General features: G+C 32.4%; 3 protein-coding genes across 4 annotated transcripts; 1 reads left to right on the top strand and 2 right to left on the bottom strand.

Annotated features, from left to right (window-relative positions):
• Nucleotides 1–1091: 1091 nt before the first annotated feature.
• On the top strand, nt 1092–18915 carry LOC144854753 (RB1-inducible coiled-coil protein 1-like). Of its 2 annotated transcripts, none has more exons than XM_078712712.1 (18): nt 1092–1204; nt 1860–2026; nt 6442–6568; nt 10044–10226; nt 10547–10662; nt 10826–11036; nt 11437–11545; nt 11865–11983; nt 12340–12524; nt 12872–13058; nt 13471–13599; nt 13805–13902; nt 14121–16270; nt 16423–16633; nt 17103–17228; nt 17617–17760; nt 17848–17899; nt 18208–18915. In XM_078712712.1, the coding sequence occupies exons 2-18, from the start codon at nt 1959–1961 to the stop codon at nt 18313–18315; spliced, it is 4323 nt and encodes a 1440-aa protein (XP_078568838.1). In that variant the 5' UTR covers nt 1092–1204; nt 1860–1958; the 3' UTR covers nt 18316–18915. The 2 variants fall into 2 exon arrangements, with proteins under 2 accessions (XP_078568838.1, XP_078568839.1); XM_078712713.1 differs by lacking the exon at nt 1092–1204 and adding an exon at nt 1589–1735.
• On the bottom strand, nt 7011–9200 carry LOC144854754 (uncharacterized). Its single transcript, XM_078712714.1, has 2 exons — nt 8880–9200; nt 7011–8646 (listed from the first exon to the last, which is right to left on the bottom strand). The coding sequence occupies exon 2, from the start codon at nt 8627–8629 to the stop codon at nt 7334–7336; it is 1296 nt and encodes a 431-aa protein (XP_078568840.1). The 5' UTR covers nt 8630–8646; nt 8880–9200; the 3' UTR covers nt 7011–7333.
• Nucleotides 18916–19137: 222 nt separating the features above from the next.
• Nucleotides 19138–23780, bottom strand: LOC144854362 (uncharacterized). Its single transcript, XM_078712311.1, has 2 exons — nt 23647–23780; nt 19138–23059 (listed from the first exon to the last, which is right to left on the bottom strand). The coding sequence occupies exon 2, from the start codon at nt 23015–23017 to the stop codon at nt 20720–20722; it is 2298 nt and encodes a 765-aa protein (XP_078568437.1). The 5' UTR covers nt 23018–23059; nt 23647–23780; the 3' UTR covers nt 19138–20719.
• Nucleotides 23781–24372: the final 592 nt, after the last annotated feature.

Raw genomic sequence — 24372 nt, 5'->3', positions numbered from 1 at the left:
ATCACAACACAAACAGACATCTCATACAGAACATGCACAAACACACACACACACATACACGAACACACATCACCAGGGGGAAACATTAATATTTAGAAATGAGGAAAGATTTGAATGTTTTATTAAATAAAAATTTAGTAGCCAAATGTTTAATTTGTAAAGGAATTTTATTCCAATTTATGGGACCAGTATATCTGATTGAATGTTTAAAGACATAAGATTATGAATCATATGAATTGCAGTGATAATTATGTTTGTAGATGGAACTATTAATATAATAAAATTCCTGTACATATTAATTATCAGCAACAATTTAGACTTAAATCTTTCATTTATGATTTGTACATTTTACTTTTATTATACAAAGTTCTCTATTCTTTTTTTTTCATATCTGGACCTGGCAAACGTATATTTATTTCAAAAGTATACAGTCAACAGTGATTACTCACTGTTAGTTTTTTTTTAAAGATATTTAATTCTCAAAATTAATTTCATTATGCCAAGTGGAGCATCAGGCTGGCTGCATGCTGCATGAGTACATCATATCATCGTATGGTGGCGTGCTCTTGTTTTGATGATATGGTGAAAAGTCCAAAAAAGATAATGTCGTCGTTTTTTTATTTTTACACAGTTGGAATTTCCGTAAGATTGAATTATCGATTTTTGTATTGTTTTGTGGTGTGTGTCAATCAAATTATGATGATGACATGAAAATGTATAGATAGATCTAGGTATTTTAGATACTACCTAGGACCTGCTTGATTAATCAATTTGCTAGAGTCTAGGCTGGGCTTGTTGTGCAAGAGAGCAGTAGCAGCAAAAGAAAGGACGTTCCATTGTTCTTCTTTTGTGCCACACAGTATTCTGCGGATGTGTTACGCAACAAAACATAGGGCCTAGTAGGGATGGTATTCGTAGGGATAGTCCCATGTAATAGACAGTGTCAGAAGTTCAACTGATTTTTTTTTTCTAATGTAGGCCTAATAAATAATAGAACAATAAATACTGTTACTGTTACCTCCTTTCATTTTCTGATATTGATAAATCAATAAATGTTTTCATACTCTACTACTAGAAAAGAAAGAGTCTCAATCAGTCAATGTTAAGTAGTTGTAATTTTGCTGGTCTAAAATAGGAATTGTTTCTTGTTCTGAAAAAAAAATTATTTAGGCAGACATTTCAGATAGAGAGACAGATATTTCAGGTTTGTTCATTTTACTTCTTAAAAAATGCTTTTTATGCATCTGTCATCTTTTTGTTCGTTTATATTGTCTATTGATACATGTATTGTATGACAGTAATTAAACTTTTATACAAATATTATATTACATGTAAATATATTCTTTCTACCTAGTTTAGAATTTTTTTTTTTATTAATTATTTTTAGATAAAATATGTTTTATTTGTAAGTGTGTCCTAATAGTACACTTTTTTATTTGTGCGAAATGAAGAATAAATGAAATGAAATTTATTTGCAATGGATAAATATTTAATTTTTTAAATCAATAGCGTTTTGATAATAAATAAGACACCAGGATAAAGAATTGTTTTTATTATTTCAAATTTTGCAATTAAGAAATTCTGATTTTATTTTTAGATAAATTGTGAACTTTAGATTAGGTAATTTAATTTATTATTGTATGAAAAAAAATTTACAGAAATTTTACTTTTAGAGACAATTATGTAAATATTTCAAAAGTGGAATTTCCACTTTAAGGTTGAGTTACTATCTACAGTAAGTATTCGAGCATATTTATAACAATGATGTAACTAACAACGTATTCTGGAATCATTATCAACGAACAATACCATACTAAAGTACTTTACTACTACAAATGTGTAAATCTTTCAATTTATAGGAAACTTATAATGATAATGTATAGTATATTATACATACACAAGTCAAGTGAACTTTGACATCTTGTGAAAATGTGTTGTTGAACAATCAAAGGTCCAAGATGTTGCATATATTCATTGTGAATACTGGTACTATGGTTACCATGGACATGAGCCACACAATGCGCAGGTAAGTTTCTTTTAAACTTATTTATTTCTTTAAACAGATTCTGCACTCACTCCATACAATAAAAACAGATTCTGCACTCACTCCATACAATATAAACATATTCTGCACTCACTGCATACAATACAAACATATTCTGCACTCACTCCATACAATACAAACAGATTCTGCACTCACTCCATACAATACAAACAGATTCTGCTCTCACTGCATACAATCTAAACAGATTCTGCACTCACTCCATACAATACAAACATACAAACAGTTAAAATAAAACAAGGAAATTAAACAATTGTTTACAATTCTCAATCGATTGATTGATTGATTGAATTTATTTGATGCTCAACATTAAAATAACAAGCAGACTAAAGACAAAATAACGAGCATCAGGAACACCCATTAGGCCGGAAAAACCAGCCCATTTCCAATGGGGTCCAAATTGCACATAACAAACAATAAAAAATACAACATTTATAAAAAATATATATATATATATACATAAAAAATAAAGCCCAGTAAAACAGAAAAATTTAAAGAGAAAACAAACAAGTAATGAGAAGATTGCACGTCATCAAGACCATATAGTTATCAAAATTGTTATAAATATTAAATATTGCGTTCAAAATGTTTTTTAATATGAGATTTGAAGGTAGTTATGTTGGAAATTAATTTTAAGTTAGATGGAAGAGCGTTCCAGTCTTTGATAGCAGAGAAGAAAAAAGTAGAATGAGACTGTTTGTTTCCTTTAAGTAGAGGTAAAACCAGATTAACATTACGTTGGCGTGTGTTATGTGTGTGGATTGTGGATGTCCGTGAGAAATGTTCAGATAGATATGGAGCTGCATTGTTATTGACAATTTTATGAACATTACAAAGCCTGAGAAATCTTACTCTACTTTCCACCTTAAGCAAGCCAATGTCTGATAACTCCTTCTGACCAATATGAGATCGTGGTCCGAAACCGTAAATAAAACGTACAAATTTGTTCTGAGTGGTCTGTAGTTTTTGCTTCAAAACTTTGTCAATACCTTCATACCAAGTCGAAGCACAATAATCAAACAAGCATTGAATTAAGGCAGAGCATAACAGTTTTTTCGTATTTTTGTCCAAGCAACTAGCCTGACGATATAAATACCTTAATCTACTATTCGCCTTTTTTATTACACTTTTGGCGATGTTGTTACAAGAGGCAGAACTATCAAGTTCTATACCTAAATATTTTACTGATTTTGAACCCGTTAAAGTAAGGCCATGAGAAATAATATTGAAAGATCGTAAACGTTGAAGCCTTTTTTGGGTACAAAAGATGATAGATTCAGTTTTACTGATATTGATAGATAGTTTGTTATCGACAAGCCATACTCTACATGAATCAAGAGCTTTACTAAGTTTATCAGCGACGACAGTCGGATCTTTGTGCCAAAAAACAATTGCACTGTCATCAGCATATAACAGCAATTTGCATTCAGGGTCGATACTTACAACCATATCGTTTATAAAACATAAAAAAAGCAAAGGACCCAATATGCTACCCTGTGGAACTCCACATGAAATATCCATGGGAACGGATAAGGAGTCTTCGATTTTAACAATTTGGCTTCTGTTTGACAAATATGAACGAAACCAGTCTAATGAGGTGATGCCCATTAACAAAAGTTTTTCACACAATATATCATGATCGACAGTGTCGAATGCCTTACATAAATCTATAAGTACCATACCAGTATGTGTACCTTCGGAGTTATTTAATTTAATTGTGTCTAATAGATTAATTAACGTACTTTCGGTAGAATGAAATTGCCGAAAACCTGACTGATATTGATAAATAAGGTCATTTTCCACAAGGTACTGTTCTAACTGAACATGAACCGACCTTTCGAGAATTTTTGAGACAACACTTAAGACGCTGATGGGTCTATAGTTTTCTGGATTTTTACGACATTTTTTTTTATACAGTGGGATGACTTTAGCTATTTTAAAATCACTCGGAACAACTCCAGTATTAATTGACAAATTGATAAAATACGTTAAAGGGGAAGCCAGTACACCGGCGCCATCTTTAAGGAATTTAGCTGGTAGCCCATCGAGACCTGTACTTTTCGTAGGGTCAAGACTTTCAAGTTGTTTAAGAATGAATTCTTCTGACACAGGTTTAAGGCTAAAAAGAGTTGTAACTTTTGAAGAATAAAAGTCTTTTACAATTTTGGAACCATAGTTAAACATGTTACTCATGGGTGGAAGTTTATCAACAAGATATCTTGCTACATTGGTAAAATGATTATTAAAATGTGTAGCAACCTCTTGTGGATTGTAAATTTTTGATTCGTTTATTTCCAAAACAACTTTAGCTTGTTCAGACGTCTTTTCACTATATCCTAATTTCTTAAGATGTTGCCATAATTTCTTTGGATTGTTTTTATTTTCAATTATTTTATTTCGAAAATACGTTGATTTAGCTTTTTTAACATTGCGCTTGACCTTGTTTCTTAATTTACAATACATATCATGATCTTCTTTGTTTTTACTCTTTTTAAATTTATTAAAATATTGATCACGAGTTCGTATATCATTTAGAATATCTGTGTTAAACCATGGATCTGACCTTTGTTTCACCCTGATCTTTCTAAGGGGTGCTACACAATTTATAACGGAGCTAAGAGCTTCCTTAAATGACGACCATGCGTCGTTAACATTAACTTTGGATGTAACTTTTGTCCAATCTAATTCGGACAGTTTTGACAGGAATTCCTCTTTGTTGTACTGTTTAAATGATCTTGAGTAAATGGTTTTATGCGATGAGTATTTTGCTTTACAAGATTTGCGTGTGCAAAATATCAGCATATGATCACTTAGGCCTGTGTTTATAACACCGGAATTAGAAATTTTGTCTTGAGAATTACATAGGATATGGTCTAAACATGAGGATGAATTCCTGTCAAAACGAGTGTCATCACTTATCAAGTTAGAGAATCCTAGTAATTCGAGAACGTTTTTATAATTCATAGATTGAGTACAATCTCTGTTAGTATTTATGTTAAAATCACCATTTATGATGGTTTCAAGGTTGTTAATTTTATTTACAGTGTCTTCGAAAAAGTTTAGAAAATTGTTGACATTCTGTTCAGGAGGACGGTAATATGTTCCAACAACGATTGGTTTTGTATCCGGGAGGTTGAGTTCAATCCATACTGATTCAACATTTTTGTCCATTAAATCTTCTCTCTTGGTAAACGCTCTGTCCGTACGCACATACATACATACTCCACCTCCTCTACGAGAAGATCTATCATTGCGAACTATGGTATATCCATCTATGTTTACTTCATTATCAGGAACAGTCTCATCTAGCCAAGACTCGGTGATGGATATAACTGCTGCTTTTGATTTTAATGCAATTTCCCTTATTTCAGATATTTTGGGAATCAGCGATCGTACATTAAGTTGAAGAAAATGCATTCCTTGTTTGTTAATTGTTTTTGCGATGTCGACCATGTCATCATCTAGGGGATCAATCTGATTAGCGTCAGATTCATCTTGGTTCTGATTTTCATGAAAGTCTGCATCATGCCATGGGAGCGAGTTCCAGGAGCATATATCGCAAATATAAGAGGATGACTTACCGGCGCACTTTGTGTGTATTCTTTTAATGTCGCATGCATTGCATCTGATGATTTTACTTCGCTTGTTAAATCCTCTACTGCATACGTCACAATATGACTTTTGTTGAGGTCCAGGATTTAAGGAGACATCCCCAGCAATAATGATCAAATAACTTAACGTTAAATGGTGATGTTTTCTTAATATACGTTTTACCGGATATCTCGAAGAGCTTGCACCGTACATTTGCCAGAGTGGTGATCTCAAATCCAAGTTATCCTGCTTAATGTGGGCAGGTGCTGACCAGTTGCTTGCGATGTCAGGTCCGACTCCAGTGAAGTCTAAAGACGGTTGACTTATAGTGCATATTCTTACTATGATACATAGTAAATGGATGAATAAAGTTCTAAATTGTACTTTATACTGCATGATGATGAGCAAAAGTAGAAAATACGTTTTTTTATGTTAAAAATGTAAGCATTCAAAGCGTTTCATCGGTTGTCACGATACAAAATACAAAATTACAGTACGACCAACAGTAACTGTAAATATTATTGTTGTGATAATCCGCACTAGTTTGTTTTTTAAAAAAAATATCCAAACAGCCAATGATTTAGATGAGGAGAGTGAACCTATCACTGATTCTTAAAACAAATTCAATAGTAGAGTGCATCCTTTAATAACAGAATTTTCATAGACAATTTCTTGCTTTTATTGATATCAATCATGGTGGTAGGTCTTTGTTGTGAAATTTATATTAAAATGATTATAGTGAGTGGAGGCAAAAACTAAATCTTGTTTATTTGTTTTCTCTTACTTAGTGTGCTCGATCTACAACATGCTATTCATAAAGAGTATGGCATTGCAGTTGATAAACAAGTTCTTCTTGTGAGTGGAGGTCAGAGTTTAGATGTACAGCAGAGAGTTTGTACATTCAATGCTGGCACTGTAAGTTCACTTCAAACTCATTGAAATGATTATAACTTTATGCAACTTACTGACGAAAACAGGTTAACCCGTACCCATGCAAACTTGTGTACCTACCAACTCGTACCCAAATGTTTACTTACCTGTACCCATGAAACTTGTGTACCCACCAACTTGTACCCAAATGTTTGCTTACCCGTACCCATGCAAACTTGTGTACCTACCAACTCGTACTCAAATGTTTGCTCACTCGTACACATCAAGGGCTGGCTCATACACAAGTTCAATGCTGAACAATAACTAATAAACTACTTGGTTAAAAAGTATATAATATGTACAGACTCTTATGAGAAAACACAAATAACACATAAAAAACACAGCTACCTGTGGTGTTGTATATATTGAATATTCAAATAAGTTAAATTCATTTGTGCTTTATTTACAATACATCTGGCCTATTACAATAGCATACATATTGTTTCGGTCCGTACCTGCCAGACACTTATCCATCTTAGTACATATTTATATCATACGCATTAACTAGCACTATCACAATTTGTCCTTCAAGAATCAATGGCAGCAATTCCACAATAATATTAATACAATAATGAGAACAAAAATTCTATTATTACGTACAGCTACTAAATAGTTAACATGACTCGTTAGTCAGAGTATTACTCTCAGTGTTAAATCTCAGGGTTAGCATCATATTTTGGTGCGTTGTGCGGATGACGAGTTTACAGAACCTAATTAAACCTTATATACAATATACAGTGCATGTGCAATTTATTTATTCCATTGGAGTTCTTTGTACTGATTGGGCATTTTGGATAATGTCTCCATATAACCATCTTCATCAAGTGTTATTTTATCTTGATGTTTTTGATTTGAGATAGTATAATAGCATGGTTCCATTGCTATTTCTTCTACATTTGGTTTTATATAACCATCTTCAACCTCATTTGGCATTTGGCTAGTAGTACTCTGACCTACTATATTGGTTACACAGTAAGGTCCAGTTGGTCTGTCTGTTGCACTGTGCCATTTCTTTCTTATTTTGTTTAGAAGAGTGTAGCTTGAAAATACCAATATGACTAATAGGCTTATACCTAGAATGACAGACAATGCAATGACAGCCTTATTTTGATCTTTCATTTCAAGCTTATCTGCTGATGTTTCATGTCTTGTTGACATACCTTGTTGTAGTAATTCTTCAGAGGTATTAAGTGTGTTTGAAGCCATGTCAGTTGCTGATGATGTATGATGTCTTGTTGTAACTTGTATCTCTTCAATTTCATCCTTTGTTGTAAATTTGTCATTAGCTGTAGGTGACACAGACTGACCTGACAAAAACTTATTTGTTAATGACACTGCTGTTTGCTCAGTTGTCATTGGAATCCGATTGCCAACGACACATTCGTTGGAATCTGTTGATCCTTCTTGTGTAGCTCTACATATGAACCATTGCTTACTTGTGACAGATGCTATAGACACATCATGCGTCAATGCGTTTGCTTCAAATCCCATCTGACTCTTTGATGACAAGTAACTACCTGTATGATCTATCCAGTGGAGTGTTATTGAAGGATAACCTGGTGAACTTGTACAAACCAATCTCAATTGCGAATCAGTTAGTGTAATGTTAGAACAAGTGAGTCGAGGAATTGAGTTTCTAATTACCAATGCTGCATCTGAGGTAGATGGAAGTGGTATTGAAGAACCTACTGAAATAAAAACCAAATGACAAGTATATGTTCCCATGTCATTTTCATCAATGTTATTCACCTGTAGAGTCTGGTTGTAATCAAGGTTGTTAAAAGATGATATTCCATATACACTATACTTGGCAGGATCACTCAGTACCCTGTCATTATCTACAATTCGAATAGTTTCATCTTTCCACCATATTATCCAATGATAATGCACTGCTTCGTAAATCTCCAGTTGTACATTGCAGGTAAAGTTGACAGTATCAGCTCCAACATCAGTAATACTGTAATTTGGTGTAACTGTCACATTGGAGGCTATTGCCATTTGTATGAGTATGTAGATTATAATGAAAATAATCATAAATTTTGCCATAATTTCCTTATGTTACTCTGAAAGATGAATTTATATTTTATTATAATATTTATTAATGAATAACACATTGTTTGGTAATCATGCACTGAAAAAGTATATTTCTTGAAAATAACATTTGTTTACTTATTATAAGACAGATTCTATAGGCTAATTCAATCTTAAATTATTTTAAAATGCTGTTTACAAGTTAAAGTACAAAAAGAAAAACTTGACGTAATTTAATTTAAAAAAAAAACAAATCATACTGTACCCTAAAGTTTATAGTTTTTATACATGTTGTAATTTTTAAGTACTTCCTTGTATCGTTACAGGTGAATGCATATCTACCAAATTGTTGTAATTACATTTATTATTATCCAATGATGCGTTTACTTAATTTGGTATTAGGTCAGAGGTGATGAGACATTCTATTGATCAATAGTTGAAAGGGTTCTTACTTTATCCTTTATTGTATGGTACAATGGCTGTTCTAATGAAGATAAAGACAAGTTACACAAGGTTGTTAAACATGCCTCAAAAATCATAGGCTAACATACGTTCTATTGGTACTTTGTACACTGAACGTTTACTCAAAAAGGCAACATTGATCATAAATGATCCATACCATCCTGGCAACCATCATTTCCAAATTATGTCACAAATTTAGATCGATACTTGCAAAAACAGCAATCCGTGCAATTAATGACATACATTAAGTTTGTACTTCCCCGAAACCTTGAAATACCGGCATGGTGTCAGACGAGGTTTAGTTTTTTACCAACCCCAAAACCAGTTCTAGAAATATCGAGATGGTGTCCGGCGGGGGATAGTTTCACCATGTAGTTTAAGTTCTATTTATCTGTTGTTAGCTGAAACCGTTCAAATTAATTTCAATGTAAATGTGTTTTATATGTTTACAAATGACAATAAATAGACTTGACTTGACTCTCTTTATTTGTTTAGGTAACAAAGGCTAGCACACAGTGCTAGAATGGTGTAATAATATGTAACTTAGAAACGTTTGTGAAGAAAGCCTACCTATTTGATTAGGATTCCCTTAAATACCCATTGTTGACGTTTTGTAAAAATAATGCATTACTTTAAAAACATTAAACCAGGTTATTCCTTGTCTTAGATGTACGTTTTATGGTAATTTATGATAAAAAGAGAGAAACAATGCTTTCAATACTATGCAAGTTCAGGCCATAGGATAGCATCTGTACATCAACTTTCAGCTCTCATCTTTGCATGGATGTTTCGTTTGTGTGGATAATGATTTTTATAAACTGTTTATCTCTGTTTTTATCTTCAATCAATCACCTTTAATTTGTCAAAATGATGATTTAAATCTAATTGTTTATTGATGTTATAATTTATCCTCTTAACTTTATATTATTAATACATGGATTATTATTTAATGATTTTTCTTGTGTAGGATACAAACCCTATTTATTTGTTTGATAAATCTTTAATTGAGCAAGCAAACTATCAACATGGTAGTTCATTGATGGAAGATGATCAGCAACAGTTAGATAATGAGCTGAAAGAACAGGTTGAAGCATTCAGACACCTTCCACCTAGCTATAATGCAGTTAGTTCAAGAACGCAAATGGCCCTTGTAAGTACAGCCTCCTACCTAGCCTACTGTGATTAACTTTGAATATGTTATTATCTTTCTTACTGAGACTGTCTAATTTATAATAGGCATTTTTCTATTCAAATTATTAGTGGAACTGTAGGTTGGTTTAACAAAATTAATGTTAAAGTCCAAAGTTCAAATATAGTTTATAAGCATCCTGTAAATGACCGGTTTTCTGGTATGAAATATAATAAATTGCTGTAGTCAAACCTAAATATAGTGTAAGCATTTTATTTATATATATATATACATGTTTGCCATAATCTGCTAAAATAGTGATTTAATTTATCTACTTATAGCAACTACACGATCGTGCTAAAGAAAAAGTGCAATCATGTGAGAATGTGGTTAGAGATCAACATCAACAACAGCAAGGATGGATGGCTGTTGTTGCTAATTTGGAAGATATCTCTAGGTAAGATAATACAACATCCATGACAACATAATTATTTGCAAGTGATATAAATAGAAAGGCAAGGAAAAGAATAAGATGGAAATAATATTATGTAGTGTGCTGTTGAAATTATATTAAAATATTGTCACCAGAATGTATTGAATAAAATATTGTGTTTTTGCAGAGCATTCAAACTTCGAACAAGTTCATTTGAGAATAGTTTGACTGATTTCATGTCAAAAAGAGAAGACTACTTCAAGATGTTATCGGAGTTCCCAGATGTTCTAAATCAACTAGAAAGGATTCCATTGCCATCAAACCTGGTTGATTCTGCACGGCTTGAGAGTGAGAGTGACCGTGATAGCATGACATTAATGAGATGGATTAGTAGACAGGTTACTTTTTATTTAAATCGTTTATAAAATAACTAGAATTATGTTGATTATAGGTACTGTCTATTCCTTGAAGAATATCTATGTATTTCTTTGTTTTTGTTTAAACCATTTTTTTTTACTAGTGTAATAGTTATATTCATAACTATTGTTATTGTTGTAATAGTTATAATTGTGCTCAATAGGCTATTTAACATATTTTTATTTAAGTCTGCTTCATATAGTATTTATTGTATCTGTTTTCTGTTTCATACCTTTAAGAGGCAACTTTCTTTGCTGTTGGTTTTGATGAAATAAAATAAAATGCCTATAATTTAATTATACTTTCACACCATTGTGTCAAAGATGTATGTAGATGCTTATTAGCTTCAATTTCATAAAGCATGTTATGTTGTTTTTGTAGGATGAGAGAAGTTCATTAGTTAACATGTACCAATTATGTGCAAAGTCACTGGAGCAGTTTGAGCCAAACACGCTTCATGTTTTTAGCTCTGACATTAATGATGTTAAAGGTAAACAGCATTTGTATGTAATAATATTTGAAACGTCCTTTAAAATTGAATGGATGTTATTTAAATTGACATTGTTTCAGGGGCAGATTGATTGTTTTGAAGAAAAGTAGTGTTAATTAAAATTGTCTATTTGTGACCCCCACACTGTTTTCAACATTTAGCCCTTTTGTTGAGTGTGTTTAGTACAATATGCTATTAAACTATCTGGTTGTATTATGGTGGAATTCCTCCATGATTGTATCCATAGTAATTGTAAATGTACAACATAATGTCATTTAGTATTGCTTCTGAATCTATACATTTCTTTTTATTATACCAGTGAAAGTTGATAACCCAGGTATGAAAGAAATCAAAGGCCTTGGAGACAGGCTGTTTGGATTAGAACAACTGTTGGCACAAGCAAAGAAGACAAGGCAAGACCAGGGAGAGATGGCTCAGGTGTGTGCATTAACAATACAGCCCACATCTTCTAAATGTAAACTGACATAAAGCATGTTAGCAAGTCTGTAGACTTATTAGACAATCTATACAGGGCTAATGTTCAAATACTGAAAGCCAAGCCTATAGTTCCAGTATGAAATATGATTATTATTATGGCTTTTATTTTCATACTCTTGGCAAATAAATTGAATTGCGAGTTGATTACAAGTATATATATGCTATATTGTCAATTTAAAACTCCTTTTGTTCTGTGTTGATGAACTTGAAACACTTTCATTGTGTTCTGTTCATTTGTACTTTTGTTTTGATGGATGTGTTGTCGAGTGAATAACTTTAACAATTTGTATTTGTAGAGCTTTGTTCAGAATCAGACACGGATCAGTAACCTTAGAGACACATCTGTTTTGCCACAACTCTGTGACAGTCACCAGAAACAGCTGGTGGTCATGATCAAGAATCATCTTCAATTAAGAGAAATCAGTCGTCGTTGTTTGATTGCAAAAAAAGAGCTTTGTCAAAATCTTCATGTCAGATTGAGGTATATTATTAAAATAAGAGAAGGAAATGCATTAATAATCTGGAATATAAATTCTCCCAAAACCAGAGTTTTCATTCCAAAAGATCTCAAAGTGAGGTTGATATGTTACGACAGTAACCTATACTGTATGTGTCACGTCATATTTTAAGAATACCTGTTGTGTTCTATTGTTTTGGAATATGTGACAGTGTTATGTCTTTTTTATTTTGTAACGATGTACTCTATATAAAACAGGTATATTTAGACCTCTCTCTCAGGAGGTTTTTTGAAATATACATTTCATGATACCTGCAATGTTGAAATAAATCTATAACACTAATTCTGTAAAAATGCCCAATTTGTTTCAGGTGGATAATGTTTGTAGAACAGCAAATTACTGGCATTCATGGAAAAATGGTTGTGTACCACGAGAATCTGAAAAGGTTAAAGAAACGGTTGGAAATAGCTCAACAGGTTTACAATGCGCCAGAGCTGTTTGCAAAAGCCTTGGTGGAGATTTATCTCAGGAGGCAGTTTGACTTTCAGTTCTCACAGGTTAGTTGTGGCCATGTGTGACTTTCCGTTCTCACAGGTTAGTTGTGGCCATGTTTGACTTTCAGTTCTCACAGGTTAGTTGTGGCCATGTGTGTGAACTTAAGCCATGTGTGTGAACTTAAGCCATGTGTGTGAACTTAAGCCATTGTTTGTCATTTACAATCAATTTAATAAAATTAAAAACATTTATGATAAATAAATGTGTTACTTCTGGTTTCAGTAGTTCAATAAATCCTTATCCAAACAGTTGATTACAAAGACGGATTTCCACAAAAATGTGAAGTTGAGGAATTTGAGGAAACTTTCAAATCGTACAAGCTGAAGAACTTTAAACCTAATTATTAAATGGAAGATGAAATTATGTTCGTATTTACCTACTGCCTTTACTCATATCTTGTATTTTTCGTAATAGAAATTTGGAGCGGTGAGTGAGTTGCAGCTAAGGGAGGTTGACAGACGCAAGGAGTTTTCTGCAATAATGCATTCACATTTTCTTAATGCTATGTTTCCTGGGCTTGGCAACCTTCCACCAGGGATCATGGTTAGAAATTTACACTTTTTAAAGCATTTTTTATTTTTTTCAATATTATTAACATGATTAGTGAAAGTTGTACATTTTCTCAAACAAATAGTTGTGTTGATTAATCTTGGATATTTATGTCCTATATATATAATAATGTGTAATATCTAATCTTGTCCATAAATGAGCAAACCTGAATAACCATTTTTTGTTTTGTGTTTTCCAGCTTGAGCCATTGGTGAGTGATACTATTTTGCCCACAGTATCCCTTGAAGATATCAAGCTACTTAAAGACCATGTACCAGAATTAAAACACTGCCTTCAGTAAGTGATTTTAATATTTTTACCACATAATAAAAGTAATATTATTGCCATAAATGACCATACCAATGTTCTCGCCATTATTCACCATTTTATAGTTTCATTTGTAGTGTAAAATCAAAATTATTCTATAAGATTAGTAAAGTCATCATCAGCTTGATTTTGACACATGTACAAACTAAACAAACATTAATATTAAAACACTTGACTACATCTTGCAGATTTCCAGATGAAGGTTTGAGTAAAGAAACACAAACAGTTGATGAGTTACCAAATAAAGACTGGGAAAAGTTATCAATGAGAGATGTGCTTATAAAACAGCAACAAATACAATACAGTGATAAGGAAACTACTCCCACGGCTAACAGAGAGGAAGAGATATACATATCCCATATTGATGATGGCTTTGCAGATGAATTTGAGAAAAACTCAAAACAACCCATTGAGGAATCAGTTGAAACACTTAAAAATGAACCATTTGAAGATAATTTAGAGGATGATATTTTGCTGGAAAATGGTGGTCCTTTATCAGTGGCTGGTATCACAATTGGTAGCCATAGCAACCTAAAAATGGATCCTCCTTTTGGGGCTTTATTGTCAACAAACACTGATAACTTTTTGTCAACACAAGATAGTGTTGAAATGCCATTTTACAGTTTAGCTGGTAATCAGCTACAATCAGGTTTACCAAAACCACTGATAGGAACAGAGTTCACAAACAAAATAGAGACTTTGGAAGATGAACTTGAAGATTTGAAACGAGAGAATGAAGATAAAGAAAGAAAGCTTAAAATATCTGAAAGATTAGAGGTTGAAATTAGACATCTTCAACAAGCAATCCAAGATGCAACCTCTAAATTGGACACGTTAGAAAATGAAAAGGAACAGATTTCTAAACAAAATGTAAGCCTAACAGAAAAGGTAAATGAAAGTAAGAATGTTTTGTTGTTAGAAACAAAGTCAATTAGAGGTGAATTGACAAACATTAAGGATGATTTTAGTTCTTTATTTACTGATTATAAAACAGAAGTTGTTCAGTTAGAAACACAAGTAATGCTAATAAGTAAGGAATATGAAAGAACACAAGTAGATAATGCTAATCTGTTACAAGAAATGATAATGCTAAAAGAGGAAAAGGAAAATAAACTCAAAGAAGAAAATGTGTTTCAAAGAAAATATGAACATTTACTACAGGAACATGAATGTTATATAAAGCAAAGCGATGAAAAACATGAAATGATGGATAAAGACATAAAGGAAAAAGAAACACAACTTCAGAAAATGTTGAAGGAGAAAGAGAAAGTAGAAATTGTTCAACAGGAATTAAGTTTACAAATTCAGAAAGAAAATGAACTTAAAAAACAACTTGAAAAAAGTCAACAAGACTTGATACATTTGAATAAACAAATGCAAGATCTTAAAGATGAGTATAGTAACTCTTTAGATGAGACTAAGAGAAAACTTGAAAGTCAATTGGAAGATAAGAATCAAGAAATAATTAGATTAAGATTGAGCCAAGAGGTTGAGATCACTGACTTAAGACTAATTGTTAAAGATAAAGAACAATTGATTGATCAGCTGAAGGATGGCAAGGAGGAAATTTTGAAACAAAAAAGTGAAGAAAAAGAGCAACTTGTTCTTGAATTAGAAAGCAAGAAGTCTACTGAATTGAAAGACTTTGAGAATAAGTTACGAAAACAATGGGAAGAGGAAATAAAAGCTATGTCAATGGAGAATTTGATTGCAATTAAACCAGATATAAAATCTGAGGCAATAATAAGAAAAGAAAATGAAGAGTCTCTTAAATCACTCCAAGAACATCTTGAAGAAACACATAAGAAAGAGTTAAATGTAAGGTTAGAAGAGTTAAAAATAAGGAAAGATGAGGAAATTGCAGTAGCCAAGCAGACAGCCCACTCAGAAATTGAGGAATTATTGGAAAAATATAAAATATGTGAAGAGAAATACCATACATTACAGAAAGACTCTGTGAAGCAGACAAATCAGATGGAAGCATCTTTTATGACAGAAAAACAATGCGAGGTTCTAGCAGCTTTAGAAGAAGAAAGAAAGAACCACAAACTGAAGATGGATAAACTCAGACAAAACATGGAAGAAAGTCAGAAAAATGCTATCAAAGAGGTTTTAGATGAAGCTGAATTACAGCATTCAAGAGAAATACAAGAAATGATGAAAACATTTGATAAAGAAAAGCAAAGCAGTCTGGATGACATGAAGACTAGCATCCAAGCAGACAAGCAAGTTCACTTCAATACTGCCCTCTCTAAATTATCAGTTGAGAAAGATAAGGAAATTGAAACTTTGAAAAAGAAAATTGCAGAATTTGAGAAGCAACGTCAGATGGATAAAGGTAATTATACTTATTTTTACTTATTCGAACATAATATAATTTATAGCTGTTTTTAAAATCTGATGTCAAACTAATCAATATAAGTATTGTATATACCTCAGCAAATGTCAATTTTCATTGTTTCTAAATAAAGTCTTATTTGTTATTGACAGAAGCAATTGATAAACTGCTTACTGAAAATTGTGACATCAGTGACATTGTAAAACAAACAATTAGTGAGAGAGCGTTAGAAAACCAGAGACTTAAAGATGAGAATGAATCTCTACTCAAAAGTAAACAAGATCTGATGGACCTGCAAGTTAGGGGTAGTGGTTCCTCATCTATGGAGGAGTCGGTTTTGTACATGCAGAAGAGTATTCATAGGTATTATGTTGTATGGAACAGGGCTGGAAAAGATAGTGAACAAAGATTGTGGATATTCCAACAAATATACTACAGAGGCCATCATAATATACTAATAATATGTTTAAACACAGAAACATACATTATCTACTTATTGCAGTGATAAACAGTGTTATGTACTGATTTACTGTATCCTATGTAATTGTCTCACTCCTTTATGATTTGACTGATATTAAAGTTTTGTGTCCAACCTATGGGTTAGTATCCATCTTTATACATTACAGCAGTAACGGTAAGCGGTATAAAAAGTAGTATTTCTTATGACCATTTACATTAATATGGAACATATCTTTCTATATTCTGATGTATATAATTGTGTGTATACTTGATCTACCTTAAAACTGACTTCAACTTTACATAAATAATAAGATTTATCAAGAGATAATGAAAATATGTTGAAGCTATAGTGAGTTTAAATTTGTTTCCCTAGTGATTCATCAACATTGGAAGATCAGGCTTCTGGTGGTCATAGACTTACAAAGGCTAAAGAAAATACAGACTTTAGAAAGAGAATGGTAGATTCTACATCCAAAGCAGAAAAAATATCTATAATAGAGTGAGTACATTATTAAACAAGGAAGGTTGTAGTATTATTCCTCCCTTATAGTACTAATCAAGTTCTCGTATTTTAATCATAACATTAATAACAATAGTCAGTCTGTATATTTATGGTCATTCTCTTGCACAGCTCCATCTTTATTGAATACTCTTCCACAATCAATCAAGAATGCCAACTCTATTGCCATCTTCAAATAGTTGCTGAAAACCCATCTCTTTCGCATAGCATATGAAATGCTAGTTCGAGCCTTGTGGTCGTAACGTACCTACACTTATCATGTTTTACTCATATCAATAATCAGTCTGTATATACATGAATGGTATCATACTTCACTGATTCTGTACCTAAACTTATCACATTTTCTATTCCTGATTTTGGCTTTCAGTATAGGTGTTGGAGACCTTGTTTTGATCTTCTTTGAAGAGCCACATGACAACTATGTTGTGTTTACACGAGGACAGACACATTACTTTGTGCATGCTGATTCATTAACAGGGCTTGGCTTAAAACCACATGACCCCAGCAAAAGGTATGTTGTTACTCAAACAGAGGTTGCGATTCTGTTTTTTTTCCTTGATAATAAAGTAATTTCAGATTTTTTCTATTTTAATCTTAGAGCTTGGATAATTGGCAGAATAACTGACAAGGAGTATTGTCAAGCTAAGAAGGTATGTCATCTTTGCCATGCCATATTTGTTGATTCCTTTACATTATGCTACTACATACAAAATGTTGTTCAATAACATTTCCGTTACGATAGGGGCAAACATGCTTGTGCAAGATTGGTTGGGGGTCAAAATTGAAGCTCAAGGTATACTTACCTTGAGCTTTCATACCAAATGAAGGTCAGTGTTGTGAGAGATGGCTTCCACTAATCTTCCTGATTCAGACCTATATATGGAGTTGTACCCTGTGAATGATTCAAATGTCTAAACAGGCTCATTGGATTATCAATCTAACATTTGTATCTTTTCAGGCCCAAAATAGATTCAAGGTTCCTGTGGGCACGAAGTTTTACAGAGTAAAAGCAGAACTCTGCAGTATAAAGGACCACCGTAGGACAAAGGTAGAGAGTAAGACCTAGGCAGCCTACAGTGGCCAATATTGAGTGACAAATTCCCCTGTGTACATTTCAAGATATATAATAGTCCACTTTAGCAAGTATCCCTACTCCAAATTTGTTTTGTTTGTGTTAATAATTGTATAAACAACATTAAAAATAACTTATATATACATACACTATATCCCAGTTTAAAGAAATCAAATTTTGTTTGTAAACTTATGTTAATCTGATGAAATTCCATAAAATAAAAGGGGTTTTACTTAGTACAGTATTACAATTAATAATTAAGTAGTACTTGGGTTTCAGTATGATTCACTAAAAAATGTTGTATCTAGTGCATTAAAATGAATAATATAAAATATATAGGTCTATAAACATATATTATTTGGATTAATTATAATTAAAACCTGAAAATTTGTGCAATCAAATCTAATTACGCTTTAAATGTGTCGGTATATTCAAGTAGTATGTGAGAATAAACGAGGTATATCATTTGTAGTTGCTTGTCTAAATGTAGAAAGATTCTACTCTATTTTAATTCTATAAACATAACAGTAATTTGTGGGATGATTTATTTGAATGCCGTGTATAATATTTAATGTGTAATAAAATCTGATTATGTGAACATCTTGCTGTGCCTTTCATTTGTGTCTTAATTCATATCTTTTAATTTTATATAGAGAACAGATATGTTAACCACACTGTATTTGATTTTAATTGATCATTTACAAAATGAATGGCTTTGTTTATATATTTTTATTTATGTTCACACAGTTTTATTTAATTCAGAAATCCATAGTCATTTCACAATATGTAGTGAGCCCATTCTCATGTTATATCCTTTATAATAATTTATTTATTTAACGGTTTAGTGTTCGTTCCAAGTGGAAATCAAGGTTGTTCCATAGACATTACAAAATCATTATGTTTCTGTATTATAACTATGGAATACGTATAGAAGTATGTTATAAATCTTACTAAAAGACTAATTTACAATAATGGTAAGCAGAAAACTGGGAGAAAGAAAGCGGGTTTCTGCTCAATTGACCATCTGCTCTGTGTTTGTGTAAATGGAAATAGCCTGTACTAAACAAAAATATAGTTGTAGCCCTATATAATATTACACAAATATCAGAAACAGTGGTCAAACTTGCTGCAATCTGAAAACTGTAATTTTAATTAAAAAGCTTTGGAACACTATGATTTGTTTAGCAGCAATGAAAGGTTTTTAATCACACTGACAAGAAAATAGTTTGAATAGTAAGTTTTATTATACAATAGTAGATGCCACCATAAAAAACATCTTTAAGCAAGTCACACATTGTAAATCTCTAAATGTAAACTTATCATACATCTGGAATAGTTGGGTTAAGTCTATCAAATTATGTTGATGCTTTGGCTAAAATATATTTCAAATAATGAGAGAACAACTTATGTACTTTAAACTTTTGAATCCATCCTTGGGAATCGAGTTTTATTTATCACATGCATAAATCATTTTCCTTTTAAACAAGATAACGTTTGAATGGCAGACCCAAATATAGCTCTACTTTACATAGACAAAACCTAAAAACTATGAAATTGAAAAACATGATTAAAATCAATAAGACTATTTACACAATTGGTTTAAGAATCCAATAGGCCAAAGGTAAGGATTAAGGTTATAGCATGCAATAATATTTACAATCTTTAAACTACTGTACTATGACAAATATGACATAAATAGTTCTATCTATAAGAATTATTATTAAAAGATTCTTTAATCTTATTGTATAGATTATAAAATCACGTGGCTTATTGTCCACACACACACTTATATCTTTAATACTTTATTATCTTATTATAGTTTACACATTTAAATTAAACTCAATGTTCAAATACTGTACAATCTTTTATAAGCCAAAAAATTACAAAATGTTTTAATGGCACTAACGAGACATTTGCAACTCTACACAAAAGTTGCTTTCAAAAGTCACTTTATATACTATGATTTAGTATAATTTATTAATTAATAAACATCAGACTGATGCATTAAGAAATCAACATTGCCGTGACTAATATAGGAACAATCATTTTGTACATTAAAATGAACAAATCATTTCAATTGAAATATGACTTGATACAAATGAGGTATGCAAACAAATAAATTACCCTATTTAAAAGAAAGCAATCTTGATATTAATATAGTAAACTAAGCACATGACTAAGAATGGAATGTTTGTGTATTGATACAACAACCTGTTGTTGATACCTATTTTATAAAAGTTAAAGGATTTGAGCAAAGTAACAATATCTCTTAACTAATCAGTTTATGAAGAAACATTTAATAATTTGTGTGCACGTTTTTAAACAAAATGTCTTTTAAGGTATGAATTAGGAGAGACCACTACACAATGCAACATGCATGTACTGATGTTGATTGTGTTTACTCCTGCACATTTGTTTTGTGAGATGTAGTGAGTAAATGTCTCTTAAGTTCATCAGTCCTTTTAAAGAGCAATCCACAACGTCGACATGGGATTCCTTTTTTTGGGTTCCATTTATCCCACACAGATGCCTCTTCCATGAAACTCTGATAGCTTCTAACTCTACTAGCGCCCTCATTGTAATCACTGTCATCGTCAGAAGAATGTTTTTTTCGTCGCTGTCTTTTGCGAGGTCTTTTGATGTCAATTGATTCATCATCACTGGTATCATCAGATTGTATTTTACTAGCTGGAAGGTCCACTTTTGCAAGTGAAATGACGGCTGTGCTACCATGCCCTGTCATTGCGCAATGATATTGATATGCATGAAGATCTTTGCATTTCCTACCACACTCTTTACATTGTCTTTTTTTATCTTTTTCTGCTGAGTCATCATCTTCAGATTGTATTTCTTCTTGTACTGCCTTTTGTCTGCTGCCTCTTGCTTTCTTAGCATTTTGTGATGCAGAAGTTTTGCGTTTGTTGGTGCTTTTAGAGGTCCTATCCTTTGCTGGGCGTCCTTTTGATTTTATGTTAGTATTATCTGAATGCCCAGACATAGCGATGTGAAATTCTAATGTTGTGGTGTCTTTGAATTGTTTTTTACAAGTTGCACACTTTGGTTTTGTAATAGACTTTGTTTGTGCTTTATTATTTTTAGTTGGTTTTTCTTCTTCACTTTCGTCGGAAATGTCCGATTCAGATTCTTCTGAACTACTGCTATCGCTACTGGTGAGATCAGCAATTCTTGACCTTGGTTTGACCTTTACAGCTCTGTCTGATCCTAGTTTTGATGCTCCATGACCCGATATTGCCATATGATAATACAATGCATTTTTGTTTTTAAATTTCCTGGTACAAACACTGCAAAGTATATCAACGATACCTTCATTGAGAGTTAGTACTTGTTCATCATCAGATAGCTCTTCACTGTGACTATAATCGCCTTCATCTACTTCCTCATCATCTTCGTCCACTTCCTCATCATCTTCGTCCACTTTCTCAACATCACTCACTTCATTTGAATCATTTTCCTCCTTAGTTGCATGACCACTTAAGGCCTCATGGTAATTCAACATTTCTAAAGTTTTAAATTTCTTCCCACATTCAAAACAATTATAGCTTGATTTTGTTGAAGGTTTTCTTTCATTTTGTGAACTTCCATTTTTAAGTATTTTGGCTTTTTGTGAGTCAGTTTTATTATTTTTGGTTGTTGTTGTTGCTTTGTTTGTTTCTGTTGTCTCCATCTGAGTGTGACCACTAAGAGCATAATGCATATCTAATTCTTTCAAACTTTTAAACTTCTTCCTACAACCATTACAGTTGAATATTTCGTTTCGCTTCTCAAAAGTGTTTTTACAATCACTTTTATTACTGTTTCTTCTTTTTCCATTCATTTCAGATTTTTGTTTTTCACTTGGTTTTTTCTCTGAATCTCTTTTTCCTGAATATCCCTTTTGTGTTTTCTCAGCATCCTTTTTTTCTGAATGCCTTTTTTGCATTTTCTCAGGTTTTTGTAGTTCATTTGATTCAGGTTTTTGTAGTTCATTTGATTCCCTATTATCAGAATGTCCTGAAAGCGCTAAATGTAAATCCAAAGATTTAGAATCTTTGAACTTCTTATTACAACTACCACACGGGAGTTTGATGTTTGTTGGTGGTGTGTTATTCTCTTCTTGACTATCACTCGTGCAATCCTTATCATGACCTGACATCGCATGACCTGACATTGTGTGACCTGACATTGCATAGTGAAAATTAAGCGCTTCAATGTCTTTAAATTTTCGAGAGCATTCTCCACATTTCAGAGAGACATTTTGTTGCTTGGAGTTCGTCTTTTTCTTATCAATGGATGTGACATTTGTATCGTTTGGATTAGCATGTCCTCTGGCCGCACAATGGAATGACAGAGTCTCTTTATCCTTAAATCGCTGCCCACAAGTTAAACATTTATTCAACATTTTTGTTGTTTTATTCAATGAATTATGTCCACTCTCTTTACTATGTTGTAAAGAAGAGTCTTGTTTCTTAACAGTTTTCTTTTTGCCAACATTCTTACTTAATGAATGTTTTTTACCAGTCATTGATGGTGGTAACTCCATACTGGAATCATCTTCCAATAAGCCAGACATCATGCTATCTATCAGGTCCTCGTTAAAGTTTCCGTAATCCTGTCTCGTGCTCTCTATATTGCTGTCATCAAGTTTTGGTATCAATACTTGCAAATATTTTATGTTGTGTATATCAATATCATCCATCCCTTCAGTTCACTGAAATCACCATCAATGGAACCATGCCACCTGTAACAAAAGTCGAGCAATTATCACACACTCAAAAAATGCTACTGTACTTTTATCAATTGAAATATTTTAATTATAATTGTGATGAGCTCAAAATGTTAAACTTAATTTGCGAATTTTTATTTAAAAAAAAATTAAAATAATGGCCTAACTAGCTTATTTATTTACTGTGTTTAAGTGTTAATAGTATTATTATTATTTATTGTATTTCAAATTTTAAAAACACAGCCTGCAGCTGCTAAGTTTCTAGACTAGCTAGCCTACTCGGCAGTACTACAGTCACGGATTGCTGTCTACACTCACTGCATCCATATAGAATAGGCTGGGTATCTAAGAAAGTAGGTCGTACTGTATGTAGGGCCTCCTGCTCTACACTCGACTCTAGTTAGGCTAGGCTAGCTGGGCCTGGTCCTGCCTGTGGGCAAGCCATCATATCCCCGCGAGAATATTATTACTAGGGCTAGCTAGACTAGAGGCCTAGACTAGTAGTAGGCCTGGCCCTAGCTAGCTATTATATTAGAGTATTTATTAATTATTAGTATTACGAATTAAACGCTGTTATTATTCATTTATTTTAACTTACTTACATGAACAAATATATACACTATATGCATAAAATGCAGAATATAGCATATGTTTAACAGAAAATACTGTAATACGTGCAGTTCTAGGCCTAGCTAGGCCTAGCCTAGTTAAATTTTATAGCGATAGTGGGACGAACTGCACACACGGGGGACGCTGTAATTACGCCCTCTTTTTTATGTTTAGAAAAGGGTATGGGCGGCTGATTAAGTCAAAACAATCGACAACTTTTATTGTTCAATATTCACTAGAAGGTACGGTGCGCTCCTCCTGTGTAGACGATGGTTCTCGGAAATATGACATTAAGATGGCATATTTAAACAAAACAATCAGGGGACAATACAGTATTCAATTAAAAAAAAAAGTTTTTAGGATTAATTTCTGTTTAGACTTTTTAGTAGCCTATGCCAATTTGGAACATTATTATAACACGGAAAATTATATAATAGCTGGCTCATTTGAGTTAGCGAATGTACACCCGGAGTATGCCTTGTCAAGTTTTTATTCAGTGTATGTAAGCCTATGTTAAGATGTTGGTGCTGGCCGGTCGAATACATTATTATTGAATGACTTGGTTTCTGTGAAAAGTAGTTGTTTTGTTAGCTATATAATATTCAATCCGGAGCCTTCTCTAAAAGTTACCTTATTATTTTTAATATTAATGAACGTGCAGCAATCCTGGTTCACTAATTAATACCAGCACTTGTTGATATTTGGGGGAAATATGGATC

Source organism: Antedon bifida, chromosome 10 (assembly GCF_963402885.1).
Source record: "Antedon bifida chromosome 10, ecAntBifi1.1, whole genome shotgun sequence".
NCBI lineage: Eukaryota > Metazoa > Echinodermata > Crinoidea > Comatulida > Antedonidae > Antedon > Antedon bifida.
Note: the sequence above shows the minus strand (reverse complement) of the source record. Positions and strands in the feature narration are given on the sequence as shown.